Source organism: Peromyscus eremicus, chromosome 2 (genome assembly GCF_949786415.1).
Source record: "Peromyscus eremicus chromosome 2, PerEre_H2_v1, whole genome shotgun sequence".
Lineage (NCBI taxonomy): Eukaryota > Metazoa > Chordata > Mammalia > Rodentia > Cricetidae > Peromyscus > Peromyscus eremicus.
Window position 1 is genome coordinate 90359626 of NC_081417.1, and position 27020 is coordinate 90386645.

Genomic DNA, 27020 nt, shown 5'->3' on the forward strand with positions numbered 1-27020 from the left:
ACTGAGTCATTTTCTACATCTCCCCCACCCTTCTTTTTTGTCTTTTGAGCCAGAGTCCTATATAGTTCATGCTAGTTTAAAACTTGGTATTTAGCTGAGGATGACCTTGAACTTCCAATCCTTTTGCCTCTACTTCACTATTAACCACTGAGTCATTTTCTACATCTCCCCCACCCCTCTTTTTTGTCTTTTGAGCCAGAGTCCTATATAGTTCATGCTAGTTTAAAACTTGCTATTTAGCTGAGGATGACCTTGAACTTCCAATCCTTTTGCCTCTACTCCCAGTTGCCATGCTAAAACTGTGACAGTCAGAGGAAAACTATCAGGAGTCAGTTCTCCGCTTCTGCCATTTTGATTCTGGGGATCAATTTCTGGTCCACTGGCTTGGTGGCAAGCACTTTACTGGCTGTACTATCGTTCCATCCCTCCACATTTTATGTTATTCTTTCATAGATAAATTATATGATTTCTTTTTCTTTTTTAAAAAAGTACATGCTGTGATAGTCTTTTTAAGCTATGAATATTATATTCATCATGACAATTCATCTTTAGTATATCAGCATGTATCTTTAAGTTATTATTGAATATTCATGTATCAACTAACTTATAGGTCATATTGAGGTCACCAGAATTTCTCTAATGTTATTTATAGTAATTCCCCTACCCCTATATATAGGGTAAAGTGATGAATTCCTTTAGGGCAGTTCAATTCTCTGGACTGTAAAAAAATAAACAAATACATAAATAAATAGAGGAAGAATGAATTTCACTATATAGTTAATAAGTGAGTGAGTTTTAGGGTGTTCCCTTGGTAAATGTTCTGTTCCTTAACAATCTTCCTTGTACTCACTCAGTGCATTGACCTCTATTGCTAACCCTTGCCTTAATTTTGTTGTTATATTATTTTAAATATTTTTATTTTGAAAAGTAAAACAAGTTAAAAAGCCCATGTCTTAGTTAGGGTTTGTATTGTGACAAAACACCATGACTAAAAAGCAAGTTGGGGAGGAAAGGGTTTCTTTGGCTTACCTTTCCCATATTGCTGTTCATTATTGAAGGAAGTCAGGAAAGAAATTCAGACAGGTACCTGGAGGCAAGAGCTGATGTAGAGGTTATGGAAGGGTGCCGCCTACTGGCTTGCTCCCCATGGCTTGTTCAGCCTGCTTTCTTATAGAACCCAGGACCACCAGCCCAGGAATAACATCACACACAATGGGCTGGGTCCTCCCGCATCAATCACTAATTAAGAAAATACCTTACAGCTGGATCTTATGGAAGCATTTTCTCAATTGAAGTTCCCTCCTTTCAGATAACTCTAGTTTGTGTCAAGTTGACATAAGACTAGTCAGCACAGTACACAAAACACAAATTTAAAACGTCTTTACAACTTGTTGTACATGAACATCTTTGTCAGAAACAACTTTTCTGACTTCCAGGAAGAATGTTATCAGCACCCTGTCCCCTCTATGCATGCATTACCTGTTATAGGCACCAGCTTCCTCCAGTGAAAACTATTGTTCTGACGTTATAGTAACACCTTTTTTCTTTTCTTATAACAATATAATTCATTGTGGCCCGTTTCTGAGCTTTATACAGTTAGGATCATTTACTGTATATTCTTTCTTTTTGTCTTTCCTCTCTCTTTTCATTTCTCCCTTTTAACGGTTTGTTGCCAAGTAGCCAGACTGGCCTTGAAATCATACTTCTGCCTGTGCCCTCTCACATGCCCACCCTCAGTTCTGGGATTATAGCTGAATTGGACTAACCAACCCTCTTTGTTTCATTTCCAAGCTTTTCTGTATTGTTTGTAGCTATAGTTCACTAATTTTAATGGCTGTATGTGATTTGACTTTGTGAATGAGATAGTTTGTCTTCTTGTTAATAGTCATTTGGGTTGCTTCTATTTTTGTTTTTTTATGAACAAGGCTTCTATGAATGTTCTGTACATGTTTCCTAAGGTATAGAAGCATACCTTTCTGTTGGTGTATAGATAAACACATGACTGGCTTTAGAAGAAAACTTTGCAGTTTATAGTCACCCTTCTTGGAGCAGTGTTTGAGTTTTTCCTCTTCCTTGTTCTGTAGATTTTAGCTGTTCTGTTAGGTACACATGTAGTGTCTTGTGATTTTTGTTTGTTTGTTTTTGAGACAGGGTTTCTCTGTAACAGCCCTGGCTGTCCTGGATCTGCTCTATAGACCAAGCTGGCCTAGAACTCACAGTGATCTGCCTACCTCTGCCTCCCAAGTGCTGGGATTAAAGGTGTGTGCTACCTTGTGCTAACTTGTGTTTTTTATTGCATTATGATACTCCCCTCTCCCAGGTCTATTGGCTCTTTGTGGGATTTTTTTTCCCATTCTGCTTCTACTTCCCTTCCCCTTCCTCCTTCTCTTCTCTTACCTTTTTTTCTCTCTCCTTTTTTCTCTTTCCTCCTGTTGTCCTTTCTTTTGTCCCCCTCTCCAGTCTCCTCCTGTTCTTTCTTTCCTTCCCGTCCCTCCCTTTCTTCCTCTTTTCCCTTGTACCTCCTCTCCTCCTCCACCCCTCTTTTTAAGTCAGGTTCTCACCCTGAAGCCCTGAGTGACCTAGAACTTGCTGTGTATTCCAGCCTGGCCTCAAATGTGTGGTGATCCTCCTGTATTGGTTTCCCCAGGGATGGAGCTATAGGTATGTGCCTCTATGCCAACTTTTTGTTTTGTTTACCTTTTTTTTTTTGAGAGGATCGCTGTAGCTGAGGCAGGCCAAAATTACTATGAAGCCTAGTCTGCTTCAAACTAATAGAAGTTCTGCATCCATGCTCTTATAATCCTGTTTTTTTGTTTGTTTGTTTTGTTTTTCAAGACAGGGTTTCTCTGTGTAGTTTTGCACCTTTCCTGGAACTCACTCTGTAGCCCAGGCTGGCCTCGAACTCATAGAGATCCTCTTGGCTCTGCTTCCAGAGTGCTGGGATTAAAGTTGTGCGCCACCACTGTCTGGCTAATCTCAGTTCTTGCAAGGCTGAGGCAGGAAATTCATGTCCAAGAACACCATGTGGTGAATGAAGTTCTCTAAGCTACCAAAGTTGTAAGTTTAAATGCCACAAAGCCAAAATTGTTCAAAAGAAAGGAATAATTGCTTATCATAATATATTTTTCGGTGGCCAGCAAGATTGTTGTGTGAGCACCACATGACAGCTCACAACTGTAATTCCAGTTTCAGGAGATCTGACACCCTCACCCAAACATAATTGCAGGCAAAATATCAATGCACATTTAAAAAAAAAAGCCAGCTAAAAAATTAACTTGCATGGCATTTTCATTAATCCTTAGTTTTAGTTAATCTTCCCTCTTCTCCATCTACTTCCCAACCTCTCCCACTCCCATTTCTGCTTGAACCTGTAATATTCTCTTTCCTTGTACTTTCAAATTACATATATTCTACTATTCCCCATTTCTTTTTTCTTTCTTTTTTTTTGTTTTTTTTTTTTGGGACAGGGTTTCTCTGTGTAGCCTTGGCTGTCCTGGAACTCACTCTGTAGACCAGGCTGGTCTTGAACTCACAGTGATCCACCTGCCTCTGCCTCCCAAGTGCTGGGATTAAAGGCGTGCGCCACCATCGCTCGGCTTATTCCCCACTTCTTAATGTCTGTTCTAACTTCCACTACTGCCAATGGTCACATTCTAACCTCCTGCTTCTACAGGGACAAATAGACAAATCCAAAAAACTGAAATCAGTGTCTCTGGATGAGAGAAAACATACATAGGGTTAACTCACTCAGTCTATTTTCCAATTCTATTCTTTTTTCCTAAAAGTTTCAGAACTCCATTTTTCTTTATAGCTGAATAAAATCTCTGTTTGTGTATATGGATCACATTTTCTTACCCACACAGCTGTTGTGAATAAAAATCAATGAACATGTTGGTGTTGGTGTCTCTATTGTTTGTTTTTGTTCTTTTTGGGGGGCCCACCACCCAGCTCCCAAATAAATTCACACAGGAAGGCTTATTTGTAGACAAATTTCTAAATGGTCTCATTAAATAAAAAGCACAGAGCCAAGTATAGGGGTGAAAGCCTTAGAGATCAGGGAAATAGGGAAAGCCACAAGCCAACCTTATCTCACCAACTCTGCAGCTTTCAAATGCCTGCTACTTCTTGTCTACCTATGCCTTTATATGCCTTGCTTTTCTGCCCTCTCATTGGCTCTTAGCCTAGCTACTTCACTTTCTTGTCACTGCCTATGTGTACAGACCTCCAGGTCTCTATGGTTGGTACTGGGATTAAAGGCATGTTGTCACCATGCTTGGCTCTGTTCCCTAGTATGGCCTTGAACACATGGAGACCCTACCTAAGTGATTGGAATTAAGGCTGGCCTTTCCCCCCTGATCTCCTGGCAAGCTTTATTGATCAAAGCACAAATAAAATATCTCCACACTTATTATTACTTATGAATCCCTGGCCTTAGCTTGGCTTCATTTCTAGCCAATTTTTCTTAAGTTTAAATTACCCCATCTACCTTTTGTCTTTGGGCTTTTCCCATTCTCTTACTTCTGTAAATCTTACTCTTACTCTGTGTCTTGCTGTGTAGCTAGCCCCTGATGTCCTTCTCTTTCTCTGGCTACTACTTCTTTCCTGCCAGATTTCTCCATATATATATTCTCTCTGCCTGCCAGCCCTGCCTATCTTTTCTCCTACCTTTCTGTTGGCCAGTTCTTTATTAGACCATCAGGTGTTTTACACAGGCGCAGTAACACAGCTTCACAGAGTTAAACAAACAACATAAGCAAAAGTAACAGACCTTAAAATAATATTCTACTACATTCTATAGTAGGATACAAACTCTTAGGGGTGTAAGCCTAGGAGTGGTATAGCTGAGTCATATGTTAGTTCTTTATTGATACTTTTGTGAGAAAACTCCACACTGATTTGTATGGTGGATACACCACTTTACACTACCACTAAAATAACTCAGGGTTCTCCTTTCCCCACTTGCCAGTATTTGTTGACATTTGGTTTCTTGATAATCATTCTGACTGAGGTTAGGTTGAATCTCAAACCTCTAGTAGTTCCCTGATGACTAATGGGGTTGAGCCTCTTTAAAATATGTATTATCCATTTGTAGATCTTCTTTTGAGAATTCTTTCAATTTTTGGATTATGGTTGTCTTGATGTTCATTTGGGGTGTGTGTGTGTGTGTGTGTGTGTGTGTGTGTGTGTGTGTGTGTGTAGCGGGTGCTGTTCCTATTAATCCTATGTCAAATGTGTGGCTCACAAATACTTTCTCATCCTTTCAAGAAGCCTCTTTACTCAACAGTTACTGTTGCAGTATAAATCCTTTGGATTTTTTCATTTGTTGATTTTTGGTCTTATTTCCTAAGCCACTAGAGTCCTACTAAGAAAGTCCTCAGCTATGCCTCAATATCTCAAAATATTTTTCCTCTAGAACAGTGGTTCTCAACCTTCTTAATGCTGCCACCCTTTAATATAGTTCTTCATGTTGTGGTGACCCCCCCCAACCATACAATTATTTCATTACTACTTCATAACTGTAATTTTGCTACTGTTATGAATTGTAATGTAAATATCTGATATTCAATTCCTGTGAAAGGGCCATTTGACCCCAAAGTGGTTGTGACCCACAGGCTAAGAAATGCTGCTTTAGAAACTATAGAGGTTCAGGTCTTATGTTAATGGTTTCGATCTGTTTGGAGTTCTTTTTTGTTGTGGGGTGACAAAAGCTCTAGTTTCAATTTTCTACATATATGGTTTTCTTGACACCATTTGTGAAGATGCTGTTATTTCATTTTCTTTATCTGTATCATATTCATTCTCTCTCTCTGTCTCTGTGTCTCTCTCTCTGTGTATGTGTGTGTCTGTGAACCAAACCTGGGCCCTCTGGAAGAACAGTAGTCACTCTTAACCACTGACCCATTGCCCCAGCTCAGATGCTGACTTTTCTTCTGAGTATATTATCCATGTCTTTGTGAAAAATCATATAGCTATGGTTGTTTGGGTTTATATCTGGCTTCTTTGTTTTATTCCATTTATTTACCTGCCTGCTTTTATAGTAGCATGATACTGATGCACTGATGCTTTTTTAAATTAGCTTTCGTGTGTTTTACTTGAAATCAGATATGCTGATACCTGGGGCATTACTCTTTTTGGCTCTCTCTTTTTTTTTTATGCATCCATACACATTTTAACATTTTTTTTTCATACTGTGAATTATGGTATTGAAATTTTGATGGGGATTATATTGAATATATAGACAGCATTTCACAATATTATATTTTCTGTTCTATAAGCATTGGAAGACCTTTCATTGCTAGTGTTTCCCTCAGTTTCTTCTTTCTTTTCTGTGTTTCTTTTCATTGATTGTATATTAATAACAGCTTTTTCCCCTTTTCTGTCTTTCCCCCAATCAATCCCTCCCATACACCCCTTGCTTTTCTTCTTCTTCAAATTCTTGGCCTCTTTTTTTTTCAATTGTTACTGTATACATATATGTATTTTTATATACATTTATATTTTTAATATAACCATTTGAGTCCATATAATGTTACTTGTGTGTAATGTAGCACTAATCTTAAAAAGTCTTATTAATGAAAACAAACCTGGAGCCAGGTATTGGGATGAACGCTAGAAGATCAGAGAAGCAGAATAAGCCACAGCTTCCTCACCTTGCCAATTCCTCAGCTGATCCTGTTTCCTCAGACTGGGAGCCTGTGTGTCCTCTTCTGAATGGATCTCAGCTGAACTGTTGCTCAAAAGCCTAAAAGCTTAACCAGCTCTAGTTCCTGGTTTTCATGCCTTATATCCTTTTCTGCTTTCTGCCATCACTTCCTTGGATTAAAGGCATGAATCACCATGCCTGGCTGTTTCCAGTGTGGCTTTAAACTCACAGAGATCCTGATGAATCTTTGCCTCCCAAGTGATAGGATTAAAGGTGTGAGTGCCACCATTTTCTGGCCTCTATGTCTATCTAGTGGCTGTTCTGTTCTCTGACCCCAGATAAATTTATTAGGGTGCACGATATATTGGGGAACACAATATCACCATAGTGTAAGTTTCCAGGGCTGACTGTTGGCACTGAGCAACCAATTGGTGTGCTCTTTGCTGTGGATGGTCACCCATCCCATTCTCAGCTTTTCTCAGTTGCCTGTAGTTCTTTGTGTAGAGTTGAGCTTTGCTTCTTCCCATCCAGCTCTGCATGTATGTTAGTGTCCTTCTTCAGCTCATGTTTGGGCAGTCATGTTGGTCAGAATTTATGGGTATAGCTTCTTATGTTGCTAGGGGAAATAATCTCAGAGCAGTGTCCCTGGTCCTTTGGCTCTTACAGTCTTTCTGCCCCTCTTCTGCAGTGTTTCCTGAGTCTTGGTTGTAAGATTGTTTTATAGATGTATCCATTGGTACTGGGCTCCACAAATTTTTATTTTGATGCTTGTAGTATATAGTGTTTCTTCAGTTGCACAGGTAAGTTTCCTCATTAAAGAGTAAAGACTATACTTATCTGTGGGCATAAAGACAAATATTTATAGATTATAATTGGGAATTATGTTGGTCTAGTAAATTATTAGTTGTAGATTCTCCTCCTATGACCGTGATTTCACTAGCACTGAGTAATGGTTTCTAGTACCAAGCCTGGTTTCCCTCTTATTTAGTGGATGTTAAGTCAAATTAGAGAGCAGTTGGTTACTACTAAGGCATGTGTTGTACTATTGCACCTGCAGGGTTCTTATGCCATGCTGGTCATTGATGTGATTCATATGTATCATAGCTGGGTAGGACTGTTGATTGCTTCCCTCCTTTGGAAGCTTGCATGCTCCATTCTGGTACCATGCAAGCTTGTCCTCAGGGAGGAGGCATTCAGGTCAGTTCCAGCTCAGGGGCCTCTGGCAGTGACTGCATGGTGTTTCATCAGTAGGGACTTACCTTCCACTCCTATGGGGCAACTAAGGGCAAAAGCAATAGGCTGTATGTTTTAGGAGTCTCTTAGATAGTCCTGGCCAAGAACACAAAAGAAAGTTACTCATGTCTGGTATTGGGGTTTTTCTCAGGTAGTCTTTGACCTTTGAAGGGAATGCCATCAGCCCAGAAGAGAAAAGCTCATTAAAATTATATAATTTATACATTGAATTATGTATGTTATAGGATTTTATTCTCGATAAGTTAGTAGTATGGTATCTTGTGGCTTTTTCAGCCAAATTGTTATTTTACCTCCCTCTCTCCATCTTCTGTATTAACCTTCATCCCCTTTCCTCAAGGTGCCCCATCTTTCCTATTTGCCCTATCTGATCATGTGTATCATGCCATTCCCCTTTACCCTCTACCCACCTTCTTCTGTATTTACCTACCTCCTATTCCTTAAGGAGCCTACACTTTCCCTATTTCCCTGATCAGATTACTTGTATTTTGCTATTCCTTTCTTTATTGCACTCCAACTCCTGTATCCTGACAATGGTGCCTTTTTACTTTACTGGTTTCCTTATGTAGTCATTTCTAAAGTTTTGGAGCCAGGAACCTTCAATAAGGAAAATTGTGACATTCGTCTTTTTGTGTTTGCATTACTTCACTTAATATATTTTTTCTAGTTCCATCCATTTGCCTGAAGAGTTTATGATTTTGTTTTTCTTTACCACTGAATAGTATTCCATAGTGCATATGTACCACATTTTCATTATCCATTCATTGGTTGTAGAACACTTAGGTAATTTCCTCTTCTTAGCTGTTATGAATAGAGCAGCAGTGAACATGGCTGAGCAGAAATTGGTGGAGTATGATGTCTCGTCCTTTGGACATATGTTAAGAAATGGTTTGTCTGGATCATATGGTAGATTTATTTTTCAGCCTTTTAAGAATTAGTGACTGCCCCAGTTCGAAATCCCACTAACAGTGAATGAGGGTCCCCTTTTCCCCACACCCCATTAACATTTGTTATCTGTTTCACTGATTGTTTGCCATTCTGAGTAGTATAAGATGAAATCATAAAGTGGTATTGATTTTTGCATTTTCATAATAGCTAGGGATGATGCACATTTTTAGAGATATTTTCGTATGTTGTATCTTCATTTTCATCTAATTCTATCTAGGTTTTTGTTTTGTTTTTTAAATTTTCTTGATTTCCTTAGTGGCTCCATTTCATCGAGTAGTGTGTTGTCTAATATCCATGGCTTTCTGAGTTTTCTTTGTTTTTTTCTTGCAATTGATTTCTAGCTGTATTCTATTGTAGTCAGAATACAAGAAGTTATTTTAGTTTTCCTGTATTTGTTGAGAGGCTTTGTATCCTAATATATGATCTATTTTAAAGAAAATTCCATGTAATCCTGAGACAAATGTGTTTTCTGCAGTGTTTGGATGGCATGTTCCATAGATGTCTGTTAAATCCATTTGGTTTATGATGCCATTTAAATCCTCTACTTCTCTGTTTTTTCTTGGAATGAACTGTTTATCAATAAGAGCTACTGGTAGTGAAATCATGCAGTATTACTGTGTTAAGGTTAATCTTTACCTTTATACCTACTAGTATTTTATCAAATGCGTTATGTTTAGAATTATAATGTCCTTGATAGATTGTTTCTTTCACAAGCATGAAATGAGTTCTCTTATCTCTCTGGACTACTTTTGTTAGGCATTTAAATGGAGATTTCTTCTTATTTCATATTTACATTCCAAGAATGACTTTTTAATCACTGTTAAGTCATGTCTGTTGTTTCTTGTTCTTCCAGTGACAAATAGATGGATCCTGTTTTGTTTTGTTTTTCCCAGTAAAGTCTGCTAGCTAGTCTATCTTTTGACTGGGGAATTGAGACTAATTAATATTCAGAATTATTATGGAAAACTGTGTTCCTTTTGTTGATTTTGTAGTGTTTGCTGTTTTGCTAATGATTCTTTGTTTAACAAATGTATTATCTTTCTCCTCCTGTAGCTTTTGTATATCTCTATTGGTTGTGTTTATCACTTTCTTGACTCTGAAGAATTTCTTCTTGTATCCTCTGTAGAGCTGGCTTGATGTTCATTAATCTTTTTGCCTGTTTTTATTGTGAACTATTTTAATTTCTCCCCCAGTCATGATAGACAGATTTGCTAGGTATTGTAGCCTGGGTTGGTACTTGTGGTATTCCAGAATGTGCAATGCATTTTCTATGCCCCTCTAGCTTTTACAGTTTCAGTTGAGGGATTATTTTGTTATTCTGATGGCCTGTCCTTTTTTGTGACTTGATGGTTTTCTATTTATAGCTCTTTATACACTTCTTTGTTCTGTGTATTTACTGTTTTAACTATAGTATGACATGGGGGTTTCTTTTCTTTTTCCAATTGTTTTTTTAAATGCCTTTTATATGTGGATAAGTCCATGTTTCCCTAGGTTTGGGAAATTTTTTTTTTCTACAATTATCTTCAAAATATTTTCCATTTCTTTGTAATAAATTCTCTTCTTAGTTTCATGCCTGTAATTCATTGATTTTTGTCTTTTTCCTTTCTTCCACTTCAAATTTCTGAGGATTGGACCTAGGACTTTATACATGCTAGGCAAGTGTGCTATCAAGAATGTCTCAAAAAGTTTCCCTGTTCTGTTCATGTTTTTAAAAATTTATTGTTTTCTTTCAGTGTACCAATTTATCTATTTTCTATTAAAAAGTTTTCATTTGACTTTACTGAATTTTTTATTTCCACCATCATTTCATTTGACGGTTCTTCAATACTTGCCTTTATTGAATTCCATTCTCATATCCTGTGTTGGCTTCCCTGTTTTATTCAGTTGTCTTTGTTTCCTTGGAATTTATTCATATCATCCTCCATTTCTATAAACATACTTATCATTGTAGAATTTTGTCTGTTTTTTTTTTTTTTTTTTTTTTTTTTTGGTTTTTTGAGACAGGGTTTCTCTGTGTAGCTTTGCGCCTTTCCTGGGACTCACTTGGTAGCCCAGGCTGGCCTCAGACTCACAGAGATCCGCCTGGCTCTGCCTCCCGAGTGCTGGGATTAAAGGCGTGCGCCACCAACGCCCGGCTGTCTGATCTTTTATCAGAGGACCTTGCTCTGGAATTGATAGATGTTAGAGCAGTCTACCTGCAGCCTTGTTTTTTGTGTTAACTGTGTTTTGTAATGGGACTTGCATGGCAGACCAGGAGTTAGTTTAATCTCCCCCCCCCCCCTACAGTATTTGTAATGTGGGAATTAGGTTGTAGCAGCTTTTTGGTATTGTTTTCTTCTGTTAGATGTGTATCAGGCCATTCAGGTCTATTCATAGCTCTTCTCTGCAACAACAGTCATTATTCATGGGTAGATTCGTTATGAAATGGAGTCATATTGGATTATACAAAGTCACCCCTTAAGTACTAATCACTTCATGGACTAAAGCGACACTGGTAGTTCTGTGTGTACTAGTGTATTAATTATTATGAGCATGAATGGAAATAAGAACAAAAGACAAAGAAGGAAAAAACACTAATAGGACTAGTGATTAGCTTTGGGATGATAGAAACCAAACAGAGGAGGAAGAAATAAATAGGCAAAGGGATTGCAGCAGATGTCACAGGATGGGAGATGTTTGACTGATGACAGACTGTCGAGAGAAGTAAAGATATGCTATCTGATAGTGTAGGACTGTCCCATTTTTCAGGGGCTGTGGGACAGGGGAAGTTTGTTGGGAGAGTAAAAAGCAAAAGGAAACAACAAGGAGAGAGAAAAAAGTAAAAAACAAAACAAAAAAGAGAGAAGAAAGAAAAGGTAATATAGAGCAAGAATAGAATGAGCCTGAGGTGGCTTGATAAAATGATATTGGGGTATTAAACACAGGGGATAAATACAGAGGAAGAGAGAGCCTGGAGGGGATGCAATTTAAGGAAACTGACTAGCCTGCCTGCTTGATTTTTGGCTTCAGTATACTTGGCTTTCTCCTTGCTTCTGGGGGGTCTTCTGTGATGGGTCATGCTCTTCTTACTGGATCTAACTTTGGCTGTTTGGATTACTGATGCTGTTCTGATGTGTGGGTAATTTTGGATGTCCGTAGTTCCTAGATGAAGTTGTAGATAGGGTTACACCTCTGAACTTTTTCTGGGCATCTCTTTGTAAATTCTCTTACTATCCCTATGTAGCCTTTGGCATTTATGTGAATGTTGCATTTTATATACTTTGGTTTCGACCAGATTACCGATTTACTGAATGTTGTTTAGATCTGATTCAGCTATTCCACCCCTCCCCCATAGTCTTGCAGTATTCTGTTTGTCAACTCTCAATGTGTAATCTCATAACACTTGCTCTCAGAGTCATGAGAATCTAATTTACAGAGGGTCTCCAGCTACAAAGGCACTACTGTATCAGAAGTCTTGGAAATGGTCTCTCGCATCTGTTCTTATGTATTTTGCATATTAGACCTCTACTGGAGATGTAGTTGGTAAAAATATTTTGCCATTCTGTAGGCAGCCAGTTTGTCGAAATGATGATGTTGTAGCCAAGGGTGGTGCTTGTGGGGTCCATGGTAGAGAGCTGTTTTGCAGATCATCAAGTAGTCACAAAAGATGAGCTAGAAAAAAGGGCTTAAAGGTGACACTATAGGAAGAACTTGGGGTGTCCTGAGGCCAAGTCCCAGGGGAATGTAGATGGTCTGGAAGGTGGGGCTCAGGCTAGCAGGTGGCAGCAGGACTAAAAATAAGTTTTGGGAGACCAGAATGGAGGACATGAAGGAGAAGCTAATTCCCCTACACGAGTTTCAGCCTAGTCTGGCAGCTGTGGGTCCCTCGAAGAGAGGTTCAGTGAGTTGGCGAAGTCAAAAAGAACTGAAGATGGGCTAAAATAGGGCTTCAGTTGTAGACAGGAGGAGTTTGATGTTTGAATGACTTCTTTTTTTACTGCTTCATCAATATTTTTCCTTACCCCAAAGTGTTAGAAAATGGAATTAGTTTATTAATTAAATTATTATAATTATTTAAAGATTAAAATAAAAACAGAAACAACCCTAAAGGTTTTTACTGTAAAAGGGAAATGATATTAGTATTAGTGGTCATCTGTAAGGCCACTGTGATATGTATTAGAGAGGGCCTTTTTAGTTCACATAGAAGATTTAATGCCCCTCTGTTATAGCAATATGTGGAGGTTGAAATGGATTCAACAGCATTATAGATGCCCTGTAAATCTAAAAGGATGTGCCCAATTTATATGTGCCATAGAATTTAACTATGAGGAAAGTATGTAGGGAAGACAATCTGGTTTGCTAAAACATCCTAAACAGCTGTAAATTATAGTAAATTAATTATTGATTGGTAATTCTCTTAAAATCAGAATCTTTTCCTACTTCTTTAACATTTTTAGTAGTCTTATTTTTTGGAGACAAGGTCTTAATGTAGCCTGAGCTGGCCTTAAATTAGCTATGGAGCTGAGCTGAAGTCTTTAATCCTCCTGGCTCTAATTCCCAAGGTTCCAAAACTATAGGCATTTACTACCGTTCCAGCCACTTTTAACAAAAAGAAACAAACAATAACACAACAAAATCCCTTTTACTTTTATGCCAATAATTATAACCATTTCTCTCCAATACTACCGACTATCTGGGGTTAAACAAAACTAAACTATTCCAGCAATTTTATCATAATTTAGATGGGTTATTTACAGATGAAATTATGTATTTAAATTTTCTTGGCAGTATGTATATGCTGTTATTATTTATTGAGAACTACTCAGCACAGGGTCTATGGTTTGGAAAAATGTGAATTTTTCCAATAGCATGAAATTTATAGGACACAGTGGATCACATACTACAGTAAAATGGACATGACTGGAGGAGGGCTGTCAGAAGATAGCTTTTGCTATTGATTTCCTAAGATAGGCCCTCGTAACTAATGTGCAAACAAGAAACAAACAAAAACTTCAGCTCCCAGATTAAGTACATGCCAAATATTAGCATCATATCCCAGGTTATCTGCTGTAAAGATGGTTATTTTTCTTTCTTGGGTAGCACCAAGTAGGAAGTACATCCTTACCTTTAATTTTCCTTGAGAATCATGCAGTTATTGGATGTAATTTTACCCTGATAATTATATAGAAATGCAATATGTTTATAGTAATTTTGGAATAATTTTAATGAGTATTTGCCTGTTACTTTCAAATAAGTGCTATATTTTCCATTTTTAAGAAATAAAATATAATAACAGTACCCGACAAGTGGCTATTTGATTAATAAATGCTATTTTTCATTTACTAACATTGATTTTGCGCTCTCTCTCCCTGTTTTGCCTCTATCTAGGGTGTGGATGAATGGAATATAGCTCGTCTAAATACAGTCTTGGATGTGGTTGAAGAAGAGTGTGGTATTTCTATTGAGGGTGTAAATACCCCTTATCTCTATTTTGGAATGTGGAAAACGACATTTGCATGGCACACTGAAGACATGGATCTCTACAGTATTAATTATCTCCACTTTGGGGAGCCTAAGTCTTGGTAAGTCACTTGTTTAATATTTACATCCTTTAGAGTTATGAGGCATTGAGTGTTGTGCATTATTGAAGAGAATTACTTCTTTGATAGAGTGTAAGGAACTTTTGGACTGTAATCATATAATCATTTTTTTTCTTTTCATATTTTTGAGTAGAAACTTTAAGTCCAGTGGTTTCCTGTGGGCATTTTGTGTGCTATGAATTAATACAATCTTCATGTCAAATACTTTGTGAAGCACCTTTACTTCTTTGAGCATTTGTTAGAGATTATGTGTGAGACAGTCATTAAAAACTTGACTTCTTGGATATAGAGATTTAAGAATCTTGATCTGTTGGTTCAGCTTCCTCTTAGTGACAGCCTCGTTTGGGTGTGTGTGCCAGGACAGGGGGCCTATTAGCACTTTATAGGAAATAGTTTGGTAGGAATGGCAACACACTTGAGTTGATATATGGTGTATATATTTATTAAGATGGGGTCTCATGTCTCACCTCAGGGTGGCCCTGAACTCATAGTAATCCTCCTATTTTAGTTGCCTGAGTACTGGGATTACAAGTGTGAGCTTCCAAACTGGTTTGATATGTACTTTTGCTATAGATCCTGGCTGGCCTGAACTTACTGTATAAATTACATGGGCCATAGACTTCCAGTGATTATTTCTGCCTCACACACATAGAGTAAATGTTAGAAACCACATGATCATCTGATTAAATGTAGTAAAGGCCTCAAACAAAATCTATCATCTCTTTATGATTAAAGTTCTGCAGAAAATAGAGATATAGGGGATGTCTCTCAACATAATGAAGACAATATACAGGAAAAACCACAGCTAACATCATCATAAACAAGAAAAGCCTCAAAGTATTTCAAATAAAATTTCCATTTTTTTAAAGTAAATCACACAAAGTACTGCTTAGAAGGGATGCTGTTTCCTTGATCTTGAAAGTAAGAAAAAATTTAGAATTAGTAAAGATATTGATATAAAATGAAAATGTGCTATGCAATATCTAATCACTGATAACTTTAAAGGCAATTGTACCCATAATATCTAATCAGTGTTCCTCCTTAGGGAGACACATTTTTTTCATGTAAGCATAGCTGTTGTCAATAGTTTTTATAGCAGGGCAGTGAAAATGTCTTCCAGAATTCATTGTTACCTTGTACTTTGCTGAATGTTACCAGAGGGTTACTATCAATATGAAGATTTAGCTTTGCTTGGGCAACATTTCATTTTTTCTTTGTGGACAATGGCTGGAAGGAAATTTTTACACTTTAATGATGTCTTAGTTAGGATTTCTATTGTTGTGAAGAGATACCATGACAGTAATAACTCTTTTAAGGAAATCATTTAATTGGAGTGGCTCACTTATATTTTCAGAGGTTCAGTTCATTGTCATTGTCGTGGTGAGCATGGTGATATGCAGGCAGATATGGTGCTGGGTACATCTTGATCAGAATGCAGTGGTAAGTGGACTGGGCAGTATCTTGAGCATAGGAGACCTCAAAGCCTGCCTCCACAGTGACATACTTCTAACAAGGCCACACCTACTTTAACAAGGCCACACCTCCTAATAGTTCCATTCTCTGTGAGATTTTGGAGGCCAGTTACATTCAAACTACCACATTCCACTTTCTAGTCCCCATAAGCTTGTAACAGTATCATAGTGCAAAATGCATTTAGTCCAACTTCAAAAGTTGCCACAGTCTGTCACAGTCCTAACAGTATTTTAAAGTCCAAAGTTCAAAGTCTCTTCTGAGATTTATACATTCTTTTAATTGTAAATCAAAATCAAAACACGGATCACAGACTTCCAACATATAATGGCACAGGATATGCATCACCATCCCAAAACAGAGGGAAGGGAGCATAGTGAGGAAATAATATACTAAAGCAAGACGAAAATCAGCTGGGCAAATTCTAAACTCTGCATCTTCGTGTCTGATGTCAAAACACTCCTCAGATATCTCAGCTCCTTTCAGCTTTGTTGACTGCAGCACACTTCTTTCTCTTGGGCTGGTTGCACTCCCTGTTATCAGCTTTCTTGGGCAGGTATCCCACAACTCTGGCATGTCTAACATCTTGGGTTCTCCAAAGCAATCAAGGCTTCAACTTCACAGCTTCATGCAGTGGCCTCTTTAGGCCTCCATTGAGGGACAACCCTAACATATGCCTAGCCTCAGTGGCTTTCCTTATTGGACACAAATTCCATAGCCTGTTTCTTTTATACTTAACTCTAAATTCAGAACCACGTGGCTGAAGCTGCCAAGTTCTGCTGCTTTCTGGGGCTGGAACATGGAACATGGTTCAATTCCATCTTTACCAGCTTTCTATTTTTGATTTTTACCTCCACTGCCTAAGCTTGGCTGTCCTTAAACTTGGTTTGTAGACCAGACTGACCTCAAAGTCAGAGATCAGCCAGATTCTGCCTCTTGAGTGCTGGGATTAAAGGTATGCACCAACATACCCAGCTCTTAAGTTTTTCTTTAAATCCTTTTTACAAGTTAGAAATTTAGCTGGGTAGGATCTTGCCCTGAGGTCACCACTCCCTTTATTCCATTTCTTAATCTATTTATCTTCTTGAACACAAAATTTAGCTCTGTTCTACTTCCTAGTACCTTTTTCTCTATCTGTACATTTTGTATTTTTATTTGCTTACCTTGCTCCTTTTCATTATAAATCTTCATCATAGTTGACAATTAATAATCACAAGACAGAGTCTATACTAGGCTGTTTTGAGATTTCCTCTGCCAAGGGCATTAATCTAAAACTTTTCACTTTAGCTTTAGGCAGACTCTTCAGACAAGGGCAAAAGGCAGCCGCATTCTTCTCCAAAAATATCACAATAATGTGTAGGCTATATAATAACATCTTCTCTGAAACCCCACAGTTCATATCATTCTCAGCACCATTGTGTTCCATGATCCTCTTAGTATTGCCCTTAAGCAGTGCTTGAAGCATTCCACTGCTTTCCTAAACAACATGGTCATCTATCACAGCAATACCCCAATCCCTGGTACCAATTTCTGTCTTAGTTAGGGTTTCTATTACTGTGAAGAGACCATGGCAACTCTTATATAGAAAACATTTAATTGGGGTGGCTCACTTACACTTTCAGAGGATCAGTCCATTATCATCATGACAAGGAGTGTTGTGGCATGCAGGCAGACAAAGTGCTGGGTACATCTTGATCAGAAGGCAGCAAGAAGTGAACTGTGATAATGGGCGTTATCTTGAGCATAGAAGGCCTTAAAGCTCTCCCCAGCAAAGTGACATGCTTCCTCCAAAAAGGCCACACCTACTTCAACAAGGCCACACCTCCTAATAGTTTCACTCCCTATGAAATTATATGGGTCATTTACATTGAAACTACTGCAAATAATTTTAGAGAATGTTGAACTGTAGCAATGTTTGATTAATTATAGGAATTTTGTTTTGTTTTTCATGACAGGGTTTCTTTGTGCATCCTTGGCTGTCTAGGAGCTACCTCTGTAGACCAGGCTGGCCTCAAACACAGAGAGATCCACTTGCCTCTGCCTCCTGAGGGCTGGGATTAAATGCATTTGCCACCGCCACCCAGTCATAATCATAGGAATTTGAATTCATTTATAACTGTAATAGGAGTTGTGTCTTTTAGAGATTTCAGAAATAGAGCAAGACATTGTCCTAAATCTAAAAAGAAAAACAGTCCCAATTAGACAGATCATTCTCCATAGTAGTGCACTCAGATGTTTAGAAGATTAGCTAATAAGGTCACCCAGGTAGGGTGGCAGCAGAATATCTAATAAGAGTGATTCATGTACCAGAAGTAAATTAAGGATCAGATTTGGTATAGACCAATATTAACTTTCCCCTTTCTTTTTTCAACAAATGGGTGCAATTGCCTTTTCTGTGAAATGATGATTAAATTTGAAATTGTGAGAATTTAATCTTGCCAATTGTTTAAAGGGATATGGGTGTATAAATATCTTTCCACAGCCAGCTCATTTTGTGCAGACATAATATACCTATATTGTGTGTGTGTGTGTGTGTGTGTGTGTGTGTGTGTATGTGTATACATTTGTAGGTGTTATGAAGAGTTGATCACTTTGAATGGGTCATACCTGCAGTTCTTTTTATCTTCTATGAATGCATTCCTGATATAAACCCATGAGGAAAATTTTATGGTTGGGGGTCACCACTACATGAGGAACTGTATTAAAATGGTTGAAGCATTAGAAAGCTTAAGAGCGACTGCACTAGGAAATTTAGATGAATATTTCTGTTCTTTAGTGTAGAAACATTGTAATCAGGATTTTTAAAGTTATATAATTATGAAATAAATAAAATAAAAGCTACATTTAGAAGACAACAACCAAAGGTACTTGCCACCAAGTCTGAAAATCTGAGTTTGATCCCTAGAAACTAACTTGGTAGGAGAGAACCAACTCCTGAACGTTGTCCTCTGACCTTCACATGCACACATGGTACACATGTGCATGCACATGTGCATTCATATACATGCACACACAATAAGTTAAATAAAAAAAAATTACAAAAAGATAGCAACAAATATTTTTTTGAAACAATGCCAAAACTTACCAGCCTACAAACAAACAAAAGTCTCTGCCCAGAAATATGTACAGTACATAGGAAAATTGTGATTAGTGAAGGGTCTCTCGGCTTAGATGAGGGTTTACTAGTCTTGAACCTTTGTTCACTTGGACTTTTAAATTACAGTTGATCTTGGACTTTTAAGTGAGTTGTTTATATTTATTTTCTTCCATTCTGTGTCTAAGGTACAGGCTTTTATGATTTCTTGTTTCCTAGTCAGTTCATCTAAGTGCAATTTAGTGTTAAATTTTTCTAAGTGAAGGTGTTCAGAATAAATATCCTTCAGATACTATCTAAAATATTATAAACATACATTTTCTTATTTATTCTTAACATTTTAGGTATGCTATACCTCCGGAGCATGGAAAGCGACTTGAAAGATTAGCCCAAGGTAAAACTTGCTTTCAATTTCTTACCTTATATGCTCTGTTTTGAGGTAGTTCAGCAGTTTATTTACTGTGTTTGTTTAATGTATGTTCTCTTCAAACTGGCTTTTAAATGTTGCCCTAATTGAACAATATTATTTATTTTCATATTAACTTGTGATGTTTCTTCTGTTACATAGTCTTCATAAGGGTTTTAGCTGACTGCTTAATATTTTATTGGGAAGTTAGAATTACAATCAATTTTGACTATTCCTAATTCTTTCTTAAAGAATGTTGAACTTTATCTTGTTTTCTAGTCCCCCAAAGATGCCAGCTGGTCATAAACTATTTGTACTAGCAAGTAGAGTTGAATTTGAGTGATAGCTGGTAGCAAGCATTCTGCCTTTCTCCAGGACTCACTCTTGAGTTAGCAGACCACTTCTCCTCAGGCATTATATATGTTTTATTGTTATGTTAAGTTTGCCTTTTATTAATATGACAAAGGACATTTCCCGTCCATGTTACCTACTTTCACTTAAAAAATGAATCGAAGACATTGAAAAAACTCATTGGCTTGACAGTTTGAACAGAAATTATTAATGGCACCTACAGCTTTTCTCCCTAATCCAAATTATAGGAAACTGTTAGAAGCAATAGTACAGGATCAACTTTGTAAGAAGCAGTGTTGTAATTTCGGCAGTCCACAGGTTTTTTTTTTAATGTATTTTATTATTACAGTAATGATAGCATTTTAATTGTGAGCTTGAACTTAGGGACTATTTTCATGAATACTGAAGAGGTTGAATACTGTTCTGCATAACAGATTAGAGCAGAGATTTATAAGATGATTATCATAAATTCAGAATGTATAAGGCAACGTACTTTGTGCTAAAACTAAATGTTGAGCTATTCTCTTCTCTATAATAATTATTTCAACATTTGTATTAACCTCATCACCAAAGAACTTAAAAAGGAGCTAATATCAGCTTCATGGTGTGGGATCATACTCAAACTCATGTAAACTATGATAGATTATATCTCAGGGAGATAAAGGAGCAGTTTTTTAATCAGTAAGGGCAAAAAACTTGATGAATGAACAAGAACGTGAAACTAAAACTGTTTTAGAATATCATTTTGAGAAAGGAAACAAATGAAAAAGTCCTATAAGACAGTGAAGGATTTGTGTCGATGACCAGATACTAGCCAGATAATTACAATGATAAAAACAATGCAGTACATATGATAGAACATTATACACTGTCTAGATTAAGGCAACATCTGATACATAAAATAAAAAGCAGATAGAGATATTTTCCATTATTTTGTCTGTATACCATAATCATAACAGTCACCTTTTATGCATGAGTGTATCTATTTTTGATTTCTAATAAATCTTGATTGATTGTGACACCTATGAATATTTTATCTGAAAGCTGTTAGGCCTGTATTTAACCTAGCCAGGAATTTGAATTTGCCTTTCAGTTACTTTCTCATTTTTTAATTGTGTGTGTGTATGTGTGTGTGTGTGTGTGTGTGTGTGTGTGTGTGTGTGTGTGTGTTGGCTTAAGTATGGGAACATTTGTATGCATGAGAGGTTAGTGTTGAGAGTCTTTTCCTCAATTGTTTTCTACCTTATATATTAGGTAGGGTCTTTCACTTGAGCCCAGACCTCCTCTATTTGTAGCCTAGCTAGCTAGCTTACTCAGGAATCACTTTTATAGAGTGGCTGCAACACTTGATCGACATACATGGGTTCTGGGGATCAGAACTTTGGTCTTGATACTTGTATAACAAGCACTTTTCCTGATGAACTACCTCCCTAGTCCTTGCTTTTTAATTTATGCAACACCCTTATTATACCTAATATTATATGGACATGGGTATAATAAAAGTATACAATTATCTGCTTGTTATATTCACTTGTAATGCCACTGCATTCTTTCCACTGTTTGGTTTGATATAGTTAAATTTCAAATCTGGAAGATAATGGAGTATAAAGTTTAATAAAACATGACAGATCAAATGATTTTCAGTTTTTAAAATATCCACATCTTAGTCTCACTTGTTATAGAAAAAGGACAATGATTTTGCTGTTGTATTAAATTAATTCAGATTGAAGTAAACTGGAAATGTCATTTTTTTTTCTTTTTCTTTTTTTTTTTTTTTTTGGTTTTTTGAGACAGGGCTTCTCTGTGTAGCTTTGCGCCTTTTCCTGGATCTTGCTCTGTAGACCAGGCTGGCCTCGAACTCACAAAGATCCACCTGCCTCTGCCTCCTGAGTGCTGGGATTAAAGGCGTGCGCCACCACCGCCCGGCTCATTTTTTTTTTTTTTTTTTTTATGAAAGTGTATATTCCATTTGTCTCTTATTGTGAACAAAATACTGTTAGTTAAAAATATTGAGAATGACTTGCTTGCACTGGTGGAAATTTTAGTTATTGAGAAAAGATACATGATTTAGAATGATGTACAGCAAGTTTGGGAATGTGAGTGACTATCAGGGAGTGGATTCTTTTGTTTACCTGTGATAGTATATAGTCTGTCACCTTACTTACGGTTTGAACAGGTAGTTACTTTTCAATTAAGACTTTATAAGTTTGCATTTACTCAATTATTTGTTTATTTTGTTTGACAGGTTAGTACTGTTTTCCCATGCTGGCCTCTATGTCCTATACTTAGGAGATCCTTCGGTCTCAACCTACTGAGTAGTTGGTATCATAGGTTTCAGCAGCTGCATCTAGCTACCACCTTATTTACAAAAAGAGGGCAAAGTATTCAACAAAGGAGGGCAGAAGAGTAATTATTAGGAAGGACTAATAAATGAGCACATGAGTTACAGTTGGAGATATATGTGAGTATGTATGTGCACTTTAGGCCTGTTAGCAATCTTGAAGCCCAGGGAGTAGACTCTTTTGCCCTGATTTGTAGACATCCCTTTGCTGGAGAGTAAAGTTCTATGGCTGGAATACAAGCAGCCATCCCCTCTCTTTCCTGAAATTATACCAAAATTTGTCATTTTCTGAGAAGTCATTCATAAGAACAGGAGAGAAGCATAGCTGTAATATGAGCAGCAAGTCATTTTGATCATGAACAGATTTGAAAATTACCTGTGTTCATATCTTTCTCTTTGAATTAAGATGATGTACTTTTATTATTTCAAAGTGATAAATATTATTCCCTTAAGCATTCATTTATTGATGGTCTAAAAATGTCATTTTAAATTTTCTGCCTTTGAAAAATTAATAAATAAATAAATATCCCTAATTATAAACAGTCAATCTTAAGGGTTTCTGTAAATATTTAAAAAAAAAAAAGAGATGAAGTTTGTGCTGGAGAGATGGCTTAGTGGTTAAGAGAACTTGCTGCTCTTTCAGAGGTACCTGAGTTCCAGACCCACATTGTGGTTCACAAATTTTCTCTAATTCCATTCCAGGAAATCCAACACCATCTTCTGACCTCCTTGGGTACTGGGCACACACATGCAGGCAAAATGTTCATATATATATATATTTATTCATATTCATATTTATGTTTATACATATATATAAATAAAATAAGTCTTTTAAAAATAAGTAGTCCAGTGATAGACCTATCTTCATGCCTTTTTGTGGAGAGCAGTTAGTGATCTATCAGCTTGAATTTATTTGTGTCTAATAAGTAGCTGGGACATGTTAAGAGTAGTGGAACAATCCCTAATCCTCACCCTCCCCATAATTTCTTATTAATGAGCTTACTATGTGTAATTGTATTTTGATCCTTACCTCCTTTTGGATACTGGTCTCACTACATAGACCAGTTCAAACTCAGATATACCTACTTCCTTGGCCTCATAAATGTGGACTTCAAAGGTATACATCACTACACCCAGCTAATAGTACTTTTTTTGATAATCATATTTGTTCACAGTAGATTTAGGAAGAAATAATCTAGAAAGAGATTATTAGTTATCAGAGAGGAATTATCAAAGGAAATGAAGATTTCTGTGACTTTGAGCATATAATTAGGATAGGGCTTAAGCCAGAAAAATCATCTAGTTATCTTTGTACCTGTTTGATTCTCATTATTTCTTAAAGAATTGTGATCATATGTACACATATGAGATCTGTCACATGTCACGAAGAGAAAAGAGATTTACAACTAGGTAGTCTCTGAAATGCAAAAATAATCCATGTAAGAATAACCTACAGAACTTAAAAGTTAGGTGGAAGTTTCTGCTAACCAATTTGATGTTGAAAAGAAGAATAACTGGGGCTAGAGATACAGCTCAGTTGGTAGAGTGCTTGCCTTGAGTCCAGTCTCTAAGAACTGGTAAAACGGCATGGTGCACACACCTACAAGAGCACTGGGAAGAGAGAGAAAGGGATTAGAAGTCTGATGCCATCCTTCCTACACAGTTAGTTTGAGGACAGCCTGGGCTACATGAGACCCTGTCTCAGGCAAACAAAAAATTTTTCAATTATAAAAGGTACTCTTTTCAGGAGATAAATAGCAAGGCACTTCTTAGAGAAGTATTATCCTTCATCCGAAGGTCATTGTGAACTCTGCCTGGTACTCCTTTCTCAGCAGTGGTTTGGGTAGATGGAAGAAATCCAGAGAAGTTTGAGTCTCTAATGTCTAGATTTCTTTTCACATATGGTAGCTCATTACTTCATAAGGAAATGTTAAGCAAACAGTTTATTAGTGTTTATGTTTGTATGTATGTGTGTGAATTGCATGGAGGTCATAGGGAAAGCTCTGGAAATCATTTCTCTCCAGAATTTGGGTTCCAGGGATTGAACTGAAGTTGTGTGACATGGTGGCAAGTATCTTAACATGTTGAACCATCTTAGTGGTCCCCATAAGGAAATATTGCTAAGAATTTCATCTGTCTCTGAAATTATTTCCTAAAGTTGCAATATTTATTTAATTTTTTAAAATTGAAATAATTTTTAGACACAAAGTTTTACCTTAAACTTGCTGTGTTGTAGATGGTAACCTGACCCTCCTGCCTAAGCCTGCCAAGTATTGGGATTATAGACATGAGACACCACACAGCATCTCATAGTTTCTTCTTTTGTTCTTTCCCTTATGTATCAGAGCTATATTTTTCCCATCTTTTAATTTATTGTCATTTATTTATTGGTTAAGTTTTTATTTGGGGACAGGGCTTTCACTCTACAGCCCAGCCTAGCCTATAACTTACTGTGTATTCCAGGTTGGCCTGAAATTTGTGATGATCCTTTTGTCTTAGCCTCCCCATTACTGGGATTATTGTGGTAACATTACACCTAGTTCATTTTTCCTTTATTGCCACATTATGCTTACATATTTTGAGAGTTTAGTATGATAACTTGATATATTGCAATAATTTTTCATGGCTGAATTATTATTTCATTGTACATATTCCATGTTGTCCTTATCCATTTATCAGTTAATAGATAACTTCTGTTTGTTTCCATTTCTTCTCAGTAGTGAAAAGTGCCCCATTGAACACTGGAGTGTGGATTGTTTCTTTAGTATATGGATTTATATCTATCTAGAAGTAGATTTCTACATATGGTAGTTCTTTTTTTAAATTTTTTGTTTTCTCTTTTTCCCTAAGTGGTTAATAAAAATTGGGAAATCCATACAGTAGTGTTTATTGTGCCTAATTAAATATTATTACCCTTTGGATTGTAAACTTTCCCTCCAAACTTAAAAATTTTGGTTGTTTAAAGCATTATCATGTCTATGTACTTGAGTTATATGAGATCTAATTTAAAGAGAATTTCTTAGTAATAACGAATATTTTACAAAACATAACCTAGTTGACAACATGGAAAACTTCATCTGAAAGAAGGGACATTACTTTTGCATTTGTTTCTTTTCTAAAACAATTTTAAAAATGCTGATAAATATTTTTGGTCAGATTTATTGGATAAATCCCCTTCACAATCCAGTGTGTTTTGGCAAATGTATTCAGTGAAAAAAAAAAAATCACCACTATTTTCATATCTTCCTGCATTTAATTCCTACCCAGAGTTGCTACTGTTTCTGATCTGATTTCTGTTCCTATGGCTCTACCCTTTCTGTAATATCTTGGGATTATTTAGGTAATATATTCCCCAAAATGTTTCCAAAAGGCAACCATTACACAGGAAGGAGCCATTCCCTATTCCTTACCTGTATAATTCCTCTCTGGAATCTAGGTTATGTTTTTTCCTCTATCTCTATCTATGTATTCATCTTGTCTGAATATCCATGCACAAGGATTAAAACAATGTGTGACTTTTAATGACTTTAATTCCTTTTTAATTGAAAGTAGATCTTTTCCATATAATATTTTCTGATTATGGTTCCCATCCCCCAACTCCTCCAAGATTCCCCCCTGACTCCCACTCACCTAAATCCACACCCCTTCTTTCTCTCCTTCATTACAATATAAGTAGGCATCTAAAAATACAGTAAAGTAATATAAAATAAAATAGGATAAAAACAAACTGGAATAGGACAAACCAAACAAACTACTAGGAGAAAAACACAAGAAACACATATAGATGCACTCACATTCACATGCACAGAAATCCCATAAAACACAACACAAGAAACTATATCTTATCTGCAAAAGACCTGTAAGTGCAAGTGTTACAGCTCCCGAGGGAAAGATATCCTAACTGTCAGAAGTCAGGCTGTACCTGCAAGTGTTACAGCTCTTGAGGGAAAGGTATCCTGACTTGTCAGGAAGTCAGGCTATATATACCTACAGCTGTGAAGGGAAGGTATCCTGGATACTTACAGCTGTGAGGAGAAAGGTATCCTGACTTGTTGGGAAGTCAGGCTATACCTACAGCTGTGAAAGGATGGTATCCTGGATACCTACAGCTGTGGATGGAAAGGTATCCCGACTTGTCGGGAAATCAGGCCATACCTACTGCTGTGGAGGGAAAGGTATCCTGACTTGTGGGGAAATCAGGCCATACCTACAGCTGTGGAGAGAAAGGTATCCTGATTTGTCTGGAAATGAGGCCATACCTGAAACAGTTCTGTTGGGGGATGGCCTCCCTGCAGGGTGTGGCAATCCTGCTTCTCTCCTAAAGAGAGCCATTACAGCTGAGCACTGCTATTCTCTGCTAAGGGAGTTTCCCAGCTGAGATGTCGGTTTGTTGTCAGCTCCAGCCCAAGTTGTTACTTCTTCTGCTAAGGGAGAAACCTCTACAGAAGTGTAGCAATCTGCTCAGGCTCCAGCAAAAAGTTGTTACTTCTGCCTTGCTCCTGTAGGGAAGTTTCCCAGCAGAGGTGTCCATTGCTTTCTAGCTCCGCTTCGCTAGGGAATTTCCCAGCAGAGATTCTGCTCTGCTCTGGTGAAAACTCTTTCAAGAGAGTGGCTCCTCTGGCAGCGTGGAGAAGGGCAGCTGCCAGTTGAACAGGCACAGGGATTATATAGGGCTTCTTAGGGGTGGGGTCTTCCCAGGGAGAAGATTTTCAGGGTGGGAATTGGTCAGATTGCAATGCCCTTGAGCTTGGACAAGTTCAGATTGGTTAGATTTCGTGCCCAGGGATTGGTTGATTTTTGTGCTCAGTTGGTCAGGGGCAGATTTAGCTCTGGTTTCAGGGTCAAAGTGTGTTTCTTTCACTGGCCTTTTTTAGCTCTAGTTTCAGGGCCACGGTGTGTTTTTTTTTTGCTCCGATTTCAGGGTCAGGGTTGTGTTT

At 37.3% G+C, this 27020-nt stretch overlaps 1 protein-coding gene across 1 annotated transcript in view; it reads left to right on the forward strand.

Moving 5' to 3' along the window:
• Nucleotides 1-27020, forward strand: part of Kdm4c (lysine demethylase 4C) — a 205944-nt gene that overhangs the window by 36895 nt on the left and 142029 nt on the right. The window contains exons 5-6 of the mRNA XM_059254477.1: nucleotides 14210-14403; nucleotides 19330-19379. Of these exons, the coding sequence (XP_059110460.1) occupies nucleotides 14210-14403; nucleotides 19330-19379 (244 nt within the window). The remainder of the gene's footprint in view (nucleotides 1-14209; nucleotides 14404-19329; nucleotides 19380-27020) is intronic.